We start from the raw sequence: 20,172 nt of genomic DNA, 5'->3' as shown, positions 1-20,172 counted from the left end.
CCTGATGTAGGTGAAAAACTTTAATTGTACATACCTTGCCTTATAATCAGTTAGAAGCAGAACATTGGTTCACTCCTCTTAACCCACATCATGTGTTAAAGAAAACATTGCCAGGAGGCCTTCACTATTCTGGAAGCACATCATTTGTTAGGTCCTTTTTCCATGGTTTAGAATGAAAGAGGCAATAATTATAAATTTATCCGTCGTGATGGGCTGTATACCACATTCTACTATGAAGACTATGGTTACACAATAGACTTAAATTCTCTTGTGAAAGTTATGCTAAATAATAGAATTAGCTAAACAGAAAAGTACCTGTGCAGCTGCTGGGACTTGTGGCCTATGGAAAAATACATCAAATGCAGATTACAGAAATTCAGTTGTAGGGGATTAATGAAAAGACCACTTAGTCAAGCAAGCAGATTTTTCATCTAGTTCATTCTTTAGTCTATTTAATCGTAGGTGGTTTGGTTTATGGGGACTCTGGGTAAGGATCATACAACAAACTCTAGTAGTATCCTACCAATAGTCATAATAGTCTCCTTGATGCAGTATTCTCTTAAAGGTTTTAAATGTTTGCATGCTGCCATCTCTAAAATGTCAAATGGTATCTCTTCAACTGGAATAACAAAACTGAAAGAAATGTGCAATTATGAGGATACCATAACCTATGAATGACACACTGAGACTGGAAACCCAAAATGATGGTAACTAAAAGTGGCGCTAGGGCCCTAAGTTTTGGCCACACTCTCACCTAAGTGAGAACCTGGCCAAAAAGGGGGAATTTTTTAAACAAAATTATGGCATGCCATTGTTTTGAACTGAGCTCATGCACTAGGCCCTAACAGACCAAACCAAACAAAATGGAGTCACTCATGCTGAATGTAACATAATCAAACTAACACTTAAAAAAAAAAAAAAAGAAAGAAAAACAGTCCCTAAAACAGACCAGGTTTTGATTTTCTCCTGTAAACAGAACATTCTAGCATAAAGAGGTACCCTCTACTCAGTCCTTGTTCTCTCCTTATAGAACCCACTGTCCTCCTGTTTCCCAGTGGGTTTCAAGACCATATAAGTACATTTACAATGGTAACAGTGATACCAATAATTAAGGTTTTGGTCAATCTCTCAAAATTGAGAAAATGACCAAAAAGGAGGAATTGTTAAAGCAAACTAAATACAGCCTGAGAACGACTCCATGCTTCTATATTTGAGTCTTTGTAGATAAACTGCAACCTAGCGGCAGACAAAATTGAAAACCTAACTTAGGAGTGTGTACCTGTAACAATAGCTAAGTCTTGGTCAATCCCAGTGGCCATACTTCAGCCATTCATACACTGCTGAGTGTTCAAACTGTTCAAATAAGGCATATGCCCAAGTTGTAACCAATCCAGCTGTTCTGGAGTCTCTGTGAAGCTGCTGTGGTTCTTGGGGCTGCCCTATTCACAAATAGCTCATTGCCAAATGAAACTCCTTAAATTTAATTTGGCTGAAGTTTTTCTTTTATCACCATGCATCTGCCTCCTGCACCTCACCTCTTACACATCTCATAGGTATCAATCACACTTAACATGGCCCCAAACATTTCTTCCACCTCCCTGGTTGGGAGTCTGAGCCAATGAAGTGATAACATTTTTTTCTGAGATGAGGAACACAGTGGGGAGATGCATAATTACTGTATTAGTTAATTTGTTTTATTTGGCTGTTTTTGGTGAGAAGGTGTGTTGGCAAAGATGGTTTGGGACATGCTGAGTTTGGGAAGGTGGCAGAGTCCGTAAGGCTACCTCGTGGCACCCACACAGGTGACCCTGCTGCTGCGACCAGCTGTGTTTCCCCTTGTTTCTCAAGAGTCTTGAGCCAGAAACCCAGAATGGGTTCTTGTCTGGAGGATGACCAAGTGTTCACAGTTGTCTGCTTTTTACCCTCGCCTTTGTCTTGACAGAATGTTAGGCAGGCTTCTCTCCTCCCTACAGGTCCTGAATTTTGCTCCTGGTTAATTAAGTGCTAAAATGCAGAATATGCCCCACTTAGCAGCTTACCCTGAGAATTAGCTGACCACAGGAAAACACATTTCTGGTCAAATCATGCCAAATAGGTTCCCCTTTGCTTGCCCACTGTCCTTTGAAAGTAGCTCCTAGCTCTACTTACTACTCCCTACCTAAGGTAAAAAAAAAAAAGCCTTTTTTTGGCTTTTTTTTCTGTATTATTTTGTGATGTCTGCAAGTCCTGAGGTTGCAGCATCGTTCCTATTGCAATGGTCTTTTTAAATAAAGTCTTGACCGGGTGCAGTGGCTCACACCTGTATTCCCAGCACTTTGAGAGGCCAAGACAGGTGAATCACTTGAAGTCAGGAGTTGGAGACCAGCCTGGCCAACATAGTGAAACCCCATCTCTACTAAAAATACAAAAACTAGCCAGGCGTGGTGGTGCATGCCTGTAATTCTGGCAACTCAAGAGGCTGAGGCAGGAGAATTGCCTGAGCCTGGGAGGTGGAGGTTGCAGTGAGCCCGGACAGCACCTGCACTCCAGCCTGGGTGACAGAACAAGACTCTGCCTCAAAAATAAAATAAAATAATAAATAAAGTCTCTCCTTATCTGAATTCATGTATTTTTTTGTTGTTGTTCTTGTGACAGGGTCTCACGCTGTCACCCAGGCTGCTGGAGTGTAATGGCACAATAATAGTTCATTGTAGCCTCAAACTCCTGGGCTCAAGCAGTCCTCCACTTCAGCCTCCCGGTTAGCTGGGACTATAGGCACACACCCCCATGCCTGGGTAATTTTTAAAATTTTTGTAGATATAGGGGTCTCGCTATGTTACCCAGGCTGGTCTCAAACTCTTGGGCTCAAGCGATCTTCCTGCCTCAGTTTCTCAAGTGCTGGGATTATAGGCGTGAGCCATCACACCCTGCCCAGAGTTGGTATTTGTTTTTATTGGACACTTTTTATGGTTCTGTGATTTGGTTACTTTGGTTCTGTTAAATGAGCTCTTCCCAGTTCTTTTCTATGTGAGCAACAATCTTGCTCTTTTTGAGTGGGAATTTAACCCCTGACTCTGTTGAGCAGAACTCTTCCTGGTTCTTTTCCATTTAAGCCAGAATCTTCCTGGATAGAAGAAGTTTTCTAGGTTCCTTTTACGTGGAGATTCACTCCCTGACTCTTGAGGGGGACATTTCTGGCTCCTTTCTGAGGCCTCATTGTTTCTCTTGATGCCTGGTGTAGAGATTGCACAGGGAAAGCTTCAGCTCCTCAATGAAGACGGAAGAGAAACTTTGGCTCCCAGATGAGGACTCTGTGCAGAACTTTCTAATGAGACTGTCCAGCCTGGCTCCTTTCTCTATTTGATCTGCCTCTTCCCACGGTAACTCTCAATCTACTGGGTTCCCTTCCTCCTCCTCCTCCTCCCTTGCTGACTACATGCTCTGCCCCTATGGCACTCATTCTGTCCAGTATTTCCAAAGCTGTCAAAAAAGGTAATCACAAAGGGTAATTTGGAATGTCAATGACCTTACTGGGGAACTTCGGGCCTCCCCAAACCTGCTCATCTAAGATTCTACCTTCCCATCTTCCCACCGCATCCCTCCTCCCTCCTTTTTACCACCTTGGACCTTCCTTTCAGCTCCCTGAATCTTTTCATCTGTCCCTTTCAACACCTCTACCTCCTACATACCCCTATCTACTCTTCACCAGGCTTTCCCCTTCCCACTCAGGCTGCACAACTGCCTATAGCCAGTAGAGCTTCAGGCCCCTGCCCCCATTAAGGGCTCTCCATTAGATCTCTATTTGTGTCTGTCTGTATGTTTAGTATACCTATATGTTGTATATGTGTAGTATTTCAGTACCTCCAGATGATATTACCAAATTAATTTACAAAATCTCCTCTATTCTATTTGACTTAGAGATAAATAAGTATCTATATAAATTAAATAATTATAAAACACTTATAAATTAAGGAAACAAATTCTAATACTTTCAATGTAAACAACAAAAAAGTATTCTAATAAAAACTAACCCAAATGCTTTTTAAATTCAGGTTCACTGGATTTACGTAAAATTTGGCAAACAAGACTAGTTTAATATTGTTAGTTTAATAGACAGCTACTCTACTTGGGTATAGTTCTCCTAAACTTAAACAGGTTTACATATTGAATAAGTTAGTGTTACATCTACTACATGTTCAAGATTCTACAAATTTAAATTTGCTTTTAACCAAACTGAGTCATTATTCTGGCAAACTTCATTTCAATAGTAATTATGTTTTACAATGTGTCCGGTTAAAGACAGTTTCTAAAATCTTTTTGACAACTTAAAACCTTATACTTATGCTGAATTAAATTAACTAAATTCATTAAATACCTAGATCATTTATAAAGAAGATAAAATGCATAGTCACTAGACCTAATTTTAAGTTTGTATACTTTTCGCTTCTGTTTTTATTCGGATCTGTTAAATGCATTCATTTGTCCACATTGCAAAACTGTATTTTAAAAAGTATATAACTATAAAAAGTTATAGGATGTATATTCATAAGCTTTACTAGTCTGCTACAAGATGCTGGTATATGATATTTCAAAATTACCTATCTCCTGTTTTCTCTATAAAACAGAAGTTATTAATGGTTAAAACTATAATAAGTAAATAAGCATATATATATATATATATATATATATATATATAAATGAGACTACTAAAAGTAATAATGGCAAAGGAAAACAACTTTGTATGCAAGGTATGCAAATATGCTTTTCTTAAAGAAAAAGAGAATAGCTTTGTCCTAAATTAAAATGACAAATAATTTTAAAAGGTATAAGTCAAAATGTAAACATATGTCTTTGAAATTAGAAAATGTTCAGAAAAAGAATTTTATTTGTCATTAGGTTAAAACTGGCTAATATTTATTCAGTGTATTTATAAGATTTTCAAAAAAGAACTAATATCAAATATTATACTTGTATAAAAATTAAAATGTTGATTTCTCTGCTAAAATAACAAAATTTTCTTAGGCTGGGCACAGTGGCTTATGCTTGTAATCCCAGCACTTTGGGAAGCTGAGGTGAGCAGATGACCTGAGGTCAGGAGTTCGAGAGGTCAGCCTGGACAAAATGGTGAAACCCTGTCTCTATCAAAAATATAAAAATTAGCTGAGAGTGGTGGCATGGGCCTCCCTGTAGCCTCCCAGGTACTCAGGAGGCTGAGGCAGGAGAATTGCTGGAATCGAGGAGGGGGAAGTTGCAGTGAGCCCAGATCATGCCACTGCACTCCGGCCTGGGCAACAGACCAAGACTCTGTCCGTCAAAAAAAAAAAAAATCTTGATCATTGGTCTGTCCCTAATAAAAAGTTATAAATGGTCTGTTTTTCTTCTGAGTAATCTGCCTAAACGTCAAAGATTTTACGTCTTATCAAAATACTGTAATGCCCTATCTGTATGTTGACTTTATTATATCCTTAATTATTTTTTAAGTCTCTACAATTTTAAAAGAAATGAAGGTTCTTTAAAATTTTTATAACTCTAATTCACTAACCAAGTATTATTTTTCACTAACCCATAATCCTATTCAATCAAATGTTCAAGAACTCCTGAAAACTCTTAACATTTGCCTTTCCACAGTTAAATCTTAAATATATCTTACACCTAAAACTGACTTTGGGTTTTTCCAGGGACTTTCTGGAAAATCTCAAAGTTCCTTCACCTTGTAACAAGAAAGGTGCAAAAATGAATTAGTCTTATTTAATATTGTATAAATCGCATTGGAAGCATTGTCAAATCAAAAAAAATACAGAATCTTCAGACCGGGTGTGGGTGGCTCACACCTGTAATCCTAGCATTTTGGGAGGCCGAGGAGGGCAGATCACCTGAGGTCAGGAGTTTGAGACCAGCCTGACCAACATGGAGAAACCCTGTCTCTACTAAAAGTACAAAACTAGCCAGGCATTGTGGTGCATGCCTGTATTCCCAGCTGCTCAGGAGGCTGAAGCAGGAGAATAACTTGAACCTGGGAGGCAGAGGTTGCGGTGAGCTGAGATCACACCTCACCTCAAAAAAAAAAAAAAAAAAAAAAAAGGAAAAAAAACAGAATCTTTTCTAAAGTAGTGTATAATGGGCAAAATGTTCTTAATATAAATATTCTAGAGATTCTGTAGAATTTCTAGTGCGTTTTCCATGTCCTCAGTGCACATGAGATATTGCTCTTTATCACAGCCCCAGTGCTGCTTTACCTTATATTAGACAAGAACAATACAAGGTTATCAGTCATTATGTCAATTATTTTTTCAAACGTTAACTTGATATTCTAGGCCAGTGGTTTTCCATTGGAAATTCACATTGCTCACCAATGGAATACTGTTAATATACAGATGTTTAGGACCCTTCTTTAACTACCAATTTCATTTTATTTGGCACCCAAATCTCATGGTTATGAATATGTTCTTACTAGGATATTTATGTTTTTCTCGCTGGTTTGAAGCTTTCCCTTATATAAAATGAACATTGCCACTAATGTCACTAAGCTTTTGTTAGAACAAGTATTTCCCCACATGGGGAATTCTACCGCTTCTTTCAAATGACTAAGGAATCCATTTCCCCAATAAAATCATTCAAGAAATATAATGAGTTCTTCCTTTATCCCCCAAATTACATTGTCCTTATCATCCCCAGTCATCTGAAATGATGGAACCAATGGAGTATTGAAGTGAAAGCTTGCCAAACTGATGAAAAACTCAATCTCCCATGGCCTAAGGTTTTATCCTCAGCACTGACTGCCCTCTGGCCCTCTTGTGCTGGAAGATACCTACTGTCCCTCATATGAAATAATAACTGGCCTACCCATGGGAACTCCCTAGTGTCTAGACTCTCCAAGATTTGAACCTGGTCAATTCAGACATTTAAAAATAATGATAAGGATTTGTTTTCTATTTTTCCATCTACTCTTCCTTGAAATTCTGCTACTATCATTGCCTACATCTCCGAAGGCTCTCACTCTGCCTGTCTCTGCCCTTCTTGGAACCCCTGGCTACTTATCCACTAGGAAAGCACATCTAGTAGCTTCCTTCCTGGTGTGTGCTCAGTCTAGGGCTGAGGGAAAGCTTGCTACTCAGAATTATTAGCAGTAAGCAGCCCTTAAGTCCCTGGTCCATAGACTCCGAATGCTGCCCATCAGGTGGCATAACATAGTTGACCCCTCCTGATGAACCTAGCCTACCAGCAACCAGACCCAAAGACTGCAAAGAGAGAACTCAGCAGGCCTGGAAAGGGGATTTGTCCACAGTCGCACTCCAGCATGCTAAGGATTTAGACCACTAAGAGGAAGAGGAGAAGGGTACTTGCAGAGTGCTGCTGTCCACCTCGGAAACACAGCACAGTGTGCCAGGGCAATGCAGCCAGGCCAGCCTAGGCAGGGCCTCCACCTGAAGGCCAGAGGCTTGCCTCAGGTGCCCTTGTTAGCTTGGGATCTCCATGGACCAGGCATTTTCTCAGTCTGCTGCAGGCAGCAGAGTGGCAGGTTAGAGATACTTTGGCCGCCCCCTAAGCCAGGAGGGGTCACATACTCCACTCAGTCATTAGACCAGAAATGCGGTTTTTAAAATTGTCACTTCCCTCTCCCTCACTGCCCTCCCAAGTCTTATCTGTCATCCAGTTTGGGATCCATTCTACTTATTTTACAGTTTTGTCTATTTCCATCTCCACAACTAGGACCCTAGTCCAGCCCCAGAATTTCTTAGGTGGAGGATTCTGTAGCCACTTCCTCTTCTCCCTGCATCCACTCTGCCCACTTCAGTCCACTCTTCTCACTGCCACTGGAGAGTCCACTGCAAAGCAAACCTCTCAATGGATCATTCCCTGCTTCAAACCTTCCTAGCTTCTCTTTGCCCTTGAAAGAAAATCTAAAGTCCTTGTTATGGCATGAAGTTCCAATCCTGCCCATCTGTGTTAGGGGTCCCAAAGACCATCACTGGGTTTGGTGATTCACAAGGAGAACTCACAGGTCACAGCACATTGTCATACTCAAGGCCATAGTTTATTATAGTGAAAGGATACGAAGCAAAATCAGCAAAGGGAAAAAAGTATTAAGGCAAATTTCTGGGGGAACCCAGGAACAAGCTTCCAGAGTCCTTTCCCAGTGGGTCACACAGGATGCACTCAGTTCCCCTCAGCAGTGAGTTGTGACAACATGCATGAAATGCTGTCAATGAGGGGCAATTCATTAGACTCAGAATCCAAAGATTTTATTGGGGACTTGTCACATAGGCACCCTCTGCCCAGCCTTTACCTAATATGCACATGTTGCTTTCACCTATAGGAAACCTTCTCCATTATCTTTTTTTTTTTTTTTTTTGAGACAGAGTTTCGCTCTTGCTGCCCAGGCTGGAGTGCAATGGCGCGATCTCGGCTCACTGCAACCTCCGCCTCCTGGGTTCAGGCAATTCTCCCGCCTCAGCCTCATGAGTAGCTGGGATTACAGGCACGGGCCACCATGCCCAGCTAATTTTTTGTATTTTTAGTAGAGACGGGGTTTCACCATGTTGACCAGGGTGGTCTGGATTTCTTGACCTTGTGATCCACCCGCCTTGGCCTCCCAAAGTGCTGGGATTACAGGCTTGAGCCACCGCGCCCGGCCCCGTTATCTTGTAGCTGTAATTACCTACACACCCCTCCCACATCCAGCACATCATGGCCTGTTTCAGAGAGTTGTGTACCCCACCAACTGCACCGCCTTATCTTCCACTCCCTCCTCAATCCATTATAATCCAGCTACAGCCTTTCTCACTGCCCCAACCTACTCCCATCAAGGCAGTCAGGCGTTCCACATTGCCAAATCTGATGGGCTTACTTTAGGATCTGCAGTGCACTGGTTTCTTCCATTTATTCAAACTTTTCCTTCTCAGTACCTCTCTGCAGTTCCTCATCCTCCTTAAGACCTCTCAGTATTATTTTCCAAAATTATGGTCCATCTGCCTTTGCTTCTCTCATATTTTTACTTCTTTTCATTTCATCTATTCAGCTAGGGTTTTAGGGGATCAATAATTAATACCCCCTCTTTTTTTCTTTTTGAGACAAAAAAGAGAGAAAATAGAGATAAATGTCAGCTGATGAAGCAGATGCCTTTAGATGTACATCCCTGAACCACGTGGACTTACCCACCCAGCCAAGGGCCTGGCTGGACAAGTGGCCCTGGAAGCTTGCAGGGAAAAGCAGAGAATACATGGTTTATACACACTGGCTTCCAAAGGCATTCTCCAGGCAGCCTCATGCATTCACTTTAGTTACTTCCTATGAGCTGGCAGCTCTCTAGCCCCAGGTCAGATATTTGCTCAACTCCAGATTTGTCTACTCCATAGCCTACTGGACATCATTGGCTGGAGCCCCTGCAGGCATTTCTCATTCGGCATGGCCCAATAACCTTATCGTCTCTGCATCTCTCAGCATCCCTTCCCACAACATCCTCACCCTCAGCTAGTTCCTGTCACCATCTATCCAATTGCCTTGCCCTGAAATCTGGGGAGCAGCCTTGGCTACCACTTTTCCCTCACTGTTATCTTTATTTCTTTAATTTTTGTTTTGGAGACAGGATCCTGTTTTGTTACGCAGGCTGGAGGGCAATGGCAGGAACGTGGCTCCATGTAGCCTCGACATCCTGGGCTCAAGCAGTCCTCCTACCTCAGTCTCCCAAGTAGCTGATACTACAGGCACGCACCAAATTTTGTATAAACAGTCTTGCTGTGTTGCCCGGGCTGGTCTCAATCTCCTGGGCGCTCAAGTGATACTGCCACCTTGGCCTCCCAAAGTGCTGGGATTATAGGCATGAGCCACCACACCAAGCCCACTTTTACCTTTAATAAGTTAAAACTACTTGTAGGCTTATCGCCTCACCCCTGGTGTAAACAAACAGTCTCCTCTATGGTCTCCTGCCTTGTCTTGTTGGACACTCCCCTGGCCTAATCCTCCACAGGACAATGGAGGGATCTTCTTTGGACTCAAGTCTGGCTGTGGCACTCTCCTACATGAAAACCATCCGTAGCTCCCAGGCCCCTCAGGATGTGGGTCATTCTCCTTGGCCTAGGAGCAGGGGCCTGCGCAGCCCCCACTCAGTGTTTTCTGCCAAGCCAGGCTGGATTAACCGTCCTTTGCTATGGCTACCCTGACTGAATGTTCCTTGTGCACTTTTGTGAGCCTCTACTTGGAATGCCTTCCCAAGCACATCCATCTGGCAAAGTCTCCCTCAGCCTTCCAACTCCAACGTCAGTCTCCCTGTAAAGAAAGCCTTTCCTGACACTCCCCCTGAAAAATCAAAGTTATTCACTCCGTGTCTCTGGACTGGGCCCCTCCAGGGCCTGGGGCCAAGGAATCAAACATGGGTTAGATATTCTTAGAAGGCAAAACTTGTTATTTAACAGTTGAGCCAGGCCCTAAAAATAACCTCCTGTCTAACTATTAATAATTATGGAACCTCTGTGGTACAAGAAGCCCCAGAACAAAGAAAGTGGATGACCATGTTTATTTCATCCCTGCAAAAAGAGCCCCAGGCCCCACCAGCTCCCCACAGCAGATGTGCTGCTGGACTCCACCAACTCCTGTCTCTTGGGGAAATGTGAGTCTTGGCTCTCTCCTTCTACATTTCTATCTTGTGTAAGAAACTGTTTGCTTTCCATCCCCAGAATCACTGGCCTGGTGACATGTCCAGAGTTGTATGGACGTGTCATGTTGGCACTGGTAGGTGAGATGCCTTCGAGAAAGCCTGAGTTGAAACTCTCACACCAATGCCACATGGTCAGCTCCAGGCACAGGCACACTTGTCCTCCTGCTCACGCACCTGCACACCCCTGCACATGGCCGCCGCATCCTGCGTCACTCTCTCATGCCTCCTCACGTGTGCTCCCTTTCTCTCCTTCTGGCTTCTCTCTCTCTCTGCTTCACTCTGTCACTCTTTTGCACTTTTGCCCTCTCTTTTTTTGCTCTTTCACACTCTGTCCTTCTCTGACAATGTCATTTTACCCACACAAATAGCCCTCACCCTTCCCAGGATGCCCTCTGTAGAGCATCTGGACTCTGGGAGACAGCCTTCCTTCCTGTCCCATGCATTGGGAATTAGCCTGGACTTCTCACACCTGGGGACAGATACATCCTCCTATCACAGTCCCCTCCCAGCTCCTTGAGCCACAGGAAAGGCCAATGACAGTTTTCTACTCCCAGGGAATCACCACCATGACCCACTCACAGAACAGGAGCCCAGGCTCCTGGGTGCACAATGTGTCGGTACTGGTATGAGGTGTGGGGAAGTGGTTCCTCCCCGGGTCTCAGACCTCAATAAATACACCAGCTCTAGACGCAGAGCCCAGTGCAGCTCAGCCCCTACCTGCTGGCGCAGCTCTCTTGTCCAACGAGTTGCTCACATCCACTGGGGCTGCTCTGCCGCTCTGGGGTGCTGGGATCTGTAGGTTGCTGAGTGGGTACAGCTGGGTCTCCTTGGCCACCTCCTCGGGTTCCAGGGCTCTCCTGCCAGGCCTCTCTGGCCTTGGTGGCCACATTCTTCTCCTCATAATCAACCAAGGCACTGAGGAAGAATAAGCACCCTTATGAGGCAAGTGCTTTGAGACTAACCCTGGCTCAGCAGCAGTACACAGCCTGGCTGTAACCTCCTCTTGACTTAGAGGGGCTTATCTCCCTGAAAGTGGGGCAGAAAGGAGCCAGGCACAGCCCCCATTCCAGGGAGCAGACAGTCTCCTCCTTGGTAGGAGCCCAGCACCACTGCTCCCTTCTCACTGAAAAGGCCTCCATGTGTAATAGATGAAGCTGAAGCCTCTGATGCTTTTTTCTTTTTTTTGATAGAGTCTTGCTCTGTCACCAGGCTAGAGTGCAAGTGGCATGATCTCGGCTCACTGCAACCTCTGCCTCCCAGGTTCAAACAATTCTCCTGCCTAAGCCTCCCAAGCAGCTGGGATTACAGGTGCCCACCACCACACCCAGCTAAGGTTTGTATTTTTAGTAGAAACAGGGTTTCACCATGTTGGCCAGGATGGTCTCAATCTCCCATCTCAGCCTCCCAGAGTGCTGGGGTGACAGGCGAGATCCACTGCAGCCAGCCACCTCTGATGCCTTTGTGATTGTTGTTTGGAGGCACGGTCTCACTCTGTGGCCCAGGCTGGACTGCAATGGCACCATCTTGGCTCACTGCAACCTCTGCCTCCCAGGCTCAAGTCATCCTCCTGTATCAGCTTCCCAAGTAGCTGAGACTACAGGTCCACACTACCACGTCCAGCTAATTATTTATTTATTTTTATTTTTGTAGAAATGGGGTTTCACCAAGTTGCCCAGGCTGGTCTCAAGCAATTCTCCCACCCTGGCCTCCCAAAGTGCAGAGATTGCAGGCATGTACCACTGCACCCGGCCCTCCAGTTTTTGGCTTTTGCCAACCCTGAATCCAGCGAAAAGGGCAGGGCTTCCCCAGATGTCTCAGGCATCAAGCTCTGCAGGGGTATTCCCTGGCCTCACCCCATGCTTGCACTGCACCCTCAAGGCTGGGTGCCATGGGAAACAGGCTGCTAGTTGATTTTCCACTTGGATACCCCTCTCACCACAAGCCCTGACCCGAGGTGCAAGGTACTGCTTCCAGAGTCTACTAGGCCAGGGGCAAACACCAAGTTGGGTTACTAAGAGCATAAGCCCAGCATTTCAGAATGAAAATCTAGTTCACCATCACCTCAATCCTAGATCACTCTGAATGTAACTTTCCCAATATCATCAGCTTGCCTTCAATAGCTAGTGGGGGCTTTCCGGGACAAGAACACACTACCAACTACCCTGGGACTCTTTATATAAAGGAGTTAACTTTGTCTAGGCAGACTTGCAGCCCTCAAGCTGGAATAACAAGGCAAACAGTGGCCACACTTTTTGGAAAGTATGCCCTGAAAGCAATGTGATTCTTCAACCTCAGGTGGAGGGAGGGAACTAAAATTCTCCAGCAGGGACAACAAGCTAACTGCCACCTCCAACTGCACCAGGCAGAACTGCAGGCAAGTGAGTGTATTGCCACACAGTAACTGTGGGGAGCCCTCCCATGGGGCCTGTGCTTCTCTGTGCAGCTTCCACCCTTAGGGTGTGCTGCAGCCCATGTAGATGCCAACAGTGGTTTGCACAGGTAACACCAGTCCCAGGGTTGCCAGCAGGCTGCCCTGACACACCCACTTTACCTCTGTCAGTGACATTCTTTCTTGAGCCAAAGATAAACATACAAGGCCTGAAGATCTTGTCTCCCTACAGTGATAGCCCTGAGCTAGCTTTACTATGGATTTTATCAGAGTCTCACCCTGTCCCATGTCCTCTGTAGAAATACTCTAGTAGAGGTTGCCCTCAGTAAGTTTGGGGATAGAGCCAGGATTCTCCACAAAGGGAAATTTGGGCTCCACTGTGACACAAGGACAAATGGATGAACAAGGCTTCTTCGTTCCCAGGTCTGTGGCAGGGCCACTGTGATTTTAGGAGATATGACCTATGTGGGTCATAAAAAATCTTAGGCAAACATTCACAGGAAGCTCTGCTGGACAATGTAACATCCAGGGGAATGACTTCCCAGCTATCCTGTCTGAGCCCCTCATGAACTGCCTGGAAGTCAAGTGGTTAAAGATAGGCAAGATAACACAGGGGATGGTGACCAATGGGGCTTGGATTTGGGATTAATTTCTCTGAAGCCTTTCCTTCTGAATGTAACTGGACCAAAGATCCAGTAGCCTAGTACAGCCACTGTCAGTTCCCAACTCTACACACTTCCATTCTTGACAAAAAAAAATTGTAGTCCTGGCATAGTGGTTCACGCCTGTAATCTCAGTACTTTGGGAGGCAGAGGGGGTGGATCAGTTGAGGTCAGGAGTTCGAGACCAACCTGGGCAACACGGCAAAAACTCATCTCTACAAAAAATACAAAAATTAGCTAGGTCCAGTGGGGTGTGCCTGTAGTCCCAGCTACTTGGGAGGTTAAGGCAGGAGAATCTCTTAAGCCTGGGAGGCAGAGGCTGCAGTGAGCCGAGATCACCCCATTGTACTCCAGCCTGAGGCAACAGAAGTGAAACACTGTTTCAAAAACATATATACATTATTTATATATTATATATATATAATATATAAATATCCTCCAACACACACCACAGAATTAATCTGGCTCAAACTGGTAATAGTGCTGAGGTTGACAACCCCTGCTCTGGCTTTCACGATCTCTTTGAGAAATATATATATATATATATATATATATATATATATATATATATATCCCCTGTGGTGTGTGTTGGAGGATATGGGGATATATATATATATATATATATATATATATATATAAATATCTGTAGAGATGAGGTCTCACTATGTTGCTCACGCTGTTCTCAATCCCTGGAACTCAAGTGGTCTTCCTGCCTCAGCCTCTCAAAGTATAGGATTACAGGCAGGCCTGAGCCACTGTACCCAGCTGATACTTCCACTCTTGTACTACCTCTGCTAGACTCCTCCACTGGCCAACAACGTTGCCAGTGGTGAGGAAATGTGGTGCCTACATTTCAACTGATCCTCATGCAGAAAAAACAAATTTGAGAAGCCCATGCTGGCAACATAATGAGGAAAACAGCATGTTCTAGATATAAAATTTGATGACAAAAGTTTAGTAGGAAGGAGAGGAGGTATTCTTTTGGTACTGCTTCACTTAGCTCGAAGGTTTAAATGTCCTACATGCTTTACAAATACAAGCTCATTTAGCCGTTTCAACAGCCCTATATGGTAGGAAGTATGATTACCACTATTCTACACGTGAGGAACCTGAGGCACAGAGGAGATAAGTAACATGCCCAAGGCCACAGAGCTTGTAAGTGACAGAGCTTGGATTGGAACCCAAAGAACCAGAGTCCAGGCTCTCAACCACATACCATACCCTCTCTCCCCATAGTGTGATGGAGTAGCCCAAGGTAGAATAGAGCAGAGTCCCTACAGTTTGGGACAGTTGAAATAGTGTTGTAGCCTGTGGGGATTCAGTCAGGATGGTGGGAGAAATTGTAAAGTTATAGAAAATAGTCACAAACCTTCTTGGAAGGCCAGGGGGGTTGCATAGTTTCAGTAAAAGATCTGGCTGAAGGCAGCCTATTCTCTTTACCTTAAGTTGATAGCAGAAAACCAAATAACAAAGGAATGTAAAGGAGTCTATCTAAATAGCTTCTTTACTCATGTGGTCCCAAGACTAACCTTTAACCATCCGCAGGTGCATGACTGCTCTCTACTAGGGGGTCAGCAATGTTCATTACCCTCTAGTAGTGTTTATTCACGACCTCTGTCATTTAATCTGTACTAAATAAATGCGAACTTTGCCAATTGAGGTGATGATGCAGACTGAGGAGCAGAGCCCCTTAGTAGGACTGACAGGTAAGATATCTGTGTCAGTGTATGTTATTCATCTGTCGTTCAAGCCTGGGTCTGCGGGTGAGACTCCAGCAGTAACCTGAGGAAAGTAAGTCTCCACTGCCCTGCAGGATGTCAGGACAACGCCACCCCCATGGCTCTCCGTCATCAAACTTCTAGGGAAGGAAACCCCTCCTCACTGAGCGCCACAGCCCAGCCCAGTCAGCCCGAGGGCCCAGCGTGGTCGGAGGCTCCAGCTGCCCTCCCTGTCCGCACGTCTCCACCCACTTCCCCTGGACAGCCCTGACGACCCGTGTCCGGTGTCCCAGAGGCCATGGCCACCAGGGCTCCCTAAGAAACAACCTCAGGCCGCAGGAGCCGTTCAGCCCCTCGCGGAACCGCGCTTCATCCCTCCGGCGACGGACCACTCGCGGTCACCCCAAGGCCACTGTGGCCGCGGCTGCAGACCTTGCGCATAAGACCCGGTAGCCAGCGCCTCGGACCCATTCGTGATCCTTGGGTGCCCTCTGGCGGCTGGCGCGGGCACGGCCTCATGAAAATCCCCACAGAGGCCGAACTCGCCCCCGCCGGCCATTTCGCTTTGTGGACGGTCGCATTTTCCCGGCGGGCGCTGCGACTGAGTTCGTGGCTGCAAGAAATGGCGGCGTGCGCAGGCGCACTCGCTACGGGCGCGTGCTCGCCGAAGTGCACTGGCACGCACGCGACCCGTACGCTTGTGGCGAGTGCGCATTCGTGCAGGCGCACACGTCCTACGCCCGCTACCCAGAACCCGGGAAAGGCAAGGGGTGCCGCTGTGTTCCATCCCTTTTTCTCTTCCATCCCTTATGTTTTCTCAAAGAGATCGTGAAAGCTCCAGAGCAGGGGTAGTCAACCTCAGCACTATTACCAGTTTGAGCCAGATTAATTCTGTGGTGTGTGTTGGAGGATATGGGGCGGGTGCTATCCTGTTCACTGTATATTTAGCAGCATCCAAGATATCTACACATAAGAAGCCAGTAGTATTTCCTGCTCCCGGTTTTGACAACCAAAAATGGCTCCCAGACATTGTACCATAGCAGGCTGGAAAGTTTGGGAGATTCCTCCTAGTTCAGAACCACTCACTGAGAACCATGGTTCTCAATCTAGCCTGGAAGGAGAATAAACTGGGGAGCTTTGAAAAAGACACAGATGATGGAGACCCTCTTCAGAAAAAATAAAATCCAAATCTCTACCCGGGCTTAGGAAAGTTTTTGTTGTATTGTAAACCAAAAATAAAATTCTAAGCTCCCCAACTGACACTTCTCTCAGCCAAGGGGACACAAAGTGAAAAACTAGTTCAGCTCATGATGAGAAAGGGGAAGGTTGGACATGCCACAATATATTCTCCTCCCTTTGGAATTCAGGCACAACTGACCAGCATTAACATTGAGAGAGATATTCACACTGACAAAACAGATTCCTTGAAGCAATAAGATGACAAATTCCAACCTGAGTCTGGTATAGCATGACAGAGAGCAGGTAATAAAAGAAATTGAAGCATTTTACACACACACACACGTTTGTATATAGCCATATTTTGAAATTACCCTTCAAAGCTGTTTCTCCTGGGGGAAATGTACATTCTGTAGAGAATCTCTTTCCCTTTCCAGGACTTTCTCTGATCTCAAGAGTTTAGCTGAGAGTCTAGCACCTGTTAAAGGTCTGAATAAGAAACATTTGCCATCTATTGCTTCTAAGGGCGGCCACCTATGAGACTTCATCTATATAAGAACCTTGGTCTCCACAACTCCTTATCTTAACCCAGGCATTCCTTTCTATTCATTCCAGGTCCTTAGATAATAGAACTCTTTCAACCAATTGTCAATCAGCAAATCTCTGAAACCACCTATGACCTGGAACTTCACCCCCACCCCCACCACACCCCAGCTTCGAAGTGTCCTGCCTTTCTGGACCTAACTAATGTATTGATTAGTTAGGTCCTCACATATATTGATTGATGTCTTATGTCTCCCTAAAACATATAAAACCAAGCTGTAACTGAACATGCTCTCAGGACCTCCTGAGGCTAAGTCACAGGTCATGGTCCTCACATTTGGCTCAGAATTTCTTCATATATTTTACAGAGTATGGCCTTTTTCATCAGCAGTGTGTTTCAGTACTTCCTAGTTGATTATCAAGTAGAGCCAGAGTTGTGAAACACTGTAATCAAGAAAGTCTGTATTGGCCGTGCACACTGACTCACACCTGTAATCTCAGCACTTTGGGAGGCTAAGGTGGGCGGGCTGCTTGAGGTCAGGGCTTTGAGATCAACCTGGCCAACATAGTGAAACCCTGTCTCTACTAAAAATGCAAAAATTAGTCGGGCATGGTGGTGCACACCTGTAATCCCAGCTACTCAGAAGGCTGAGGCAGGAGAATCGCTTGAACCCAGAAGGCAGAGGCTATAGTCAGCCAAGATCACACCAGTGCAAGCTGGGGCACCAGTGAAACTCGAGAGAGAGAGAGAGAGAGAGAGAGAGAGAGGGAGGGAGGGAGGGAGGGAGGGAGGGAGGGGGAGAGAGAGAGAGAGAGAGAGAGAGAGAGAGAGAGAGAGAGAGAGAGAGAGAATAGAAAGTCTGATTTTGTAGACATTTAAACGTCAGAGGAAAGTAGTTTGAGCCTGGCTCTAGAGTTGGCTGGATCCGGGCTCTGTTCATAGCTGTGTTCATCACAGGAGTGAGTTCCTCAATCTTCTCCTCTGTCAAGTTGCATACTAAGAAGCCTTATCCTTTTCCAGGTTTGGGGAGAATTAAGTGTGATCACACAGCATGTTAACCATATTAACCAGCTGTAAGTTACTGATTCTGGGTCTTGAGACTAGGCTCCAAAGACAAGATTTCATAAAGTAGTTTTTCATAGTTTCTCCTGAGGATTTTCTTAGAGCCTCTTCCCTTGGAACTCAGCTCTGCCACTTGTAAGGACTTAGCTAAGTCACTTAATCTTTCTGTGCTTCAGTTTCCCACCTTACCCATCTCACAGGGTTGCTAAGGAGGCTGTAAGCCACCAAGCACAGCACAGTATTGGTGTCAGCTATTGTTTTTACTCTGATTATTAATTGGCAGTGCAATTTGAAAGAGAAAAGAAACAGAATAAGACCCCATACCTTAGATATCCATTGCCCACCCCAGCCGCCAGCATCCTGGTTTAAAGAAAATAGCTCCCCTTTGGCTTAAAACTTGAAATAAGATATTATCTCTTAATCATGGCTTACCAAGGCCCTGCTCCATCTATGCCCCTCCTCACTGGCCAGGCTCCAGCCACTCTGTCCTTTGGACCATACTAAGCATGTTCCCACTTCAGGGTTCTTTGGTTTGTGGTTCCTTATCTACAGCTCTCTCCATCATGCTGTTTCTAGAGTTGGCTCCTTCTCCTCTTCAGAAGAGCTCGCCTGAGTTGCCTTTTCCACCCTCCTCACTGCCATCACTGTATCTCAATCGTGGCTATTTCCCTCAGAGCACTATCCTTCCCAGGAGGCACAGAGACCTAGGCTCCAGGCTTTTGGGTTTTGTTGTAATTAGGCATAAACCTTTGAAAGACTGTGAAGAGGACCCTATGAGATACTGTGAGTAGAGGGCTGTACACACAGTAGGCTTCAATATCACAGCACAAGAGGCCAATCAAGCCCTACCTAGTTCACTGAGCCTCCTCTGCCAGCATTCCCCCACAAGGACACTCATCGCTGGCCACACCCAGCTACATACAGTGCCCAGGAAACGCCAGGATCTCTTGAGCCCTTTGCGTATCCTGTTCCCTCTGCTTGAAGGACTCCTCCTCACCTGTCAACATTCCATTCAAAAGCTACCTTCCCATGAAGCTCCCTTCCCCTGCTCTAGCGCTGATGTATTGCTCTAATCTGGACCAGCCTTTGCCCACTCCCCTGCCTGAGAGCTCCTGGAAGGCAGCGGTGTTTCTGATTTGTTTGTGTGCTTCAGCGTCCAGCAGAAGGCGGGTGCTCTCAGAGTGGTTGCTGACTGAAAGACCCTTTCTGACTATGGGGTACATCCTGGTCAAGGCAATAGTGTTTCGTGGAAAGCTCCCTGGCCCCAGAAGCAAGAGGGTTCCAGTTGGGGCTTCTGGCCTCACCTTCCCAACCAAAGACCCAATGGACACACAGCCTAAGCTGCCTCTCTTCACCCAAGAAGCTGTCGGCTCATGTCTTACCCCTTTGAGTCTGCCTTTGCATTCTCCAGGGCTGCTGTGCTGTCGCTCTTCCTATCAGCAGGGACAACAGAGACTGAAGTGGCACTGGAGCTGAGGAAGAAAACACAGGCCTGCTGAGATCTCAAACCAAAGGAGGTTGCGGCCCAGGTTTTCTCCCTCTAGGCTGCCTTCTCACCAGAAAGGGAGGAACTGTGTCTTCCAGTAAAGGCTGGTGTCTCAGTCCTGGCATTAGTGTGGCACTGATGCCACTGTGTGTGACAACCTCGTGTCAGCTTTGAACATGGCCTTAGCACCTGAGTTCAAGAGCAAGCACTGCCCCTGACTAACTTTGGTTCCCTGGGGAATTCTCCTCCTGGTTTTTGGTTCTAGTATCCTGTAAGGTACATGGATGTTCTTTGGTCAAAGAATAGGAGGAGGGGGATATCCAGGCCTTCATGACTCAGTGAGTCCGGAATGCAAGTGCATACTTCTACTGGTTATAAAACCTGTTTAAGTTCATACTCGGCTCTAAGCCACAATTGTCTGTAAAAGGTATAACTGCCCTGTTGACGCTATGCACGAGGGACATGGCTCTTGGGCTCTTGGGGCTTGGCTCAGCTCAACATG

The 20,172-nt window shown here is 45.5% G+C and overlaps 1 protein-coding gene across 20 annotated transcripts in view; it reads right to left on the bottom strand.

Moving 5' to 3' along the window:
• The window catches only part of ZNF185 (zinc finger protein 185 with LIM domain), a 77,085-nt gene that overhangs the window by 21,870 nt on the left and 35,043 nt on the right, over positions 1-20,172 (bottom strand). For 14 of the 20 annotated variants that reach the window (XM_078363510.1, XM_035288228.3, XM_078363511.1 and 11 more), the window contains 2 exons: positions 19,567-19,656; positions 11,351-11,548 (listed from right to left, as the gene is read on the bottom strand). In XM_078363510.1, the coding sequence (XP_078219636.1) occupies positions 11,351-11,548; positions 19,567-19,656 (288 nt within the window). The remainder of the gene's footprint in view (positions 1-11,350; positions 11,549-19,566; positions 19,657-20,172) is intronic. The other 6 variants (XM_078363520.1, XM_078363522.1, XM_078363515.1 and 3 more) reach the window with 1 other exon arrangement.

This window comes from Callithrix jacchus, chromosome X, assembly GCF_049354715.1.
Source record: "Callithrix jacchus isolate 240 chromosome X, calJac240_pri, whole genome shotgun sequence".
Classification (NCBI taxonomy): domain Eukaryota; kingdom Metazoa; phylum Chordata; class Mammalia; order Primates; family Cebidae; genus Callithrix; species Callithrix jacchus.
Note: the sequence above shows the minus strand (reverse complement) of the source record. Positions and strands in the feature narration are given on the sequence as shown.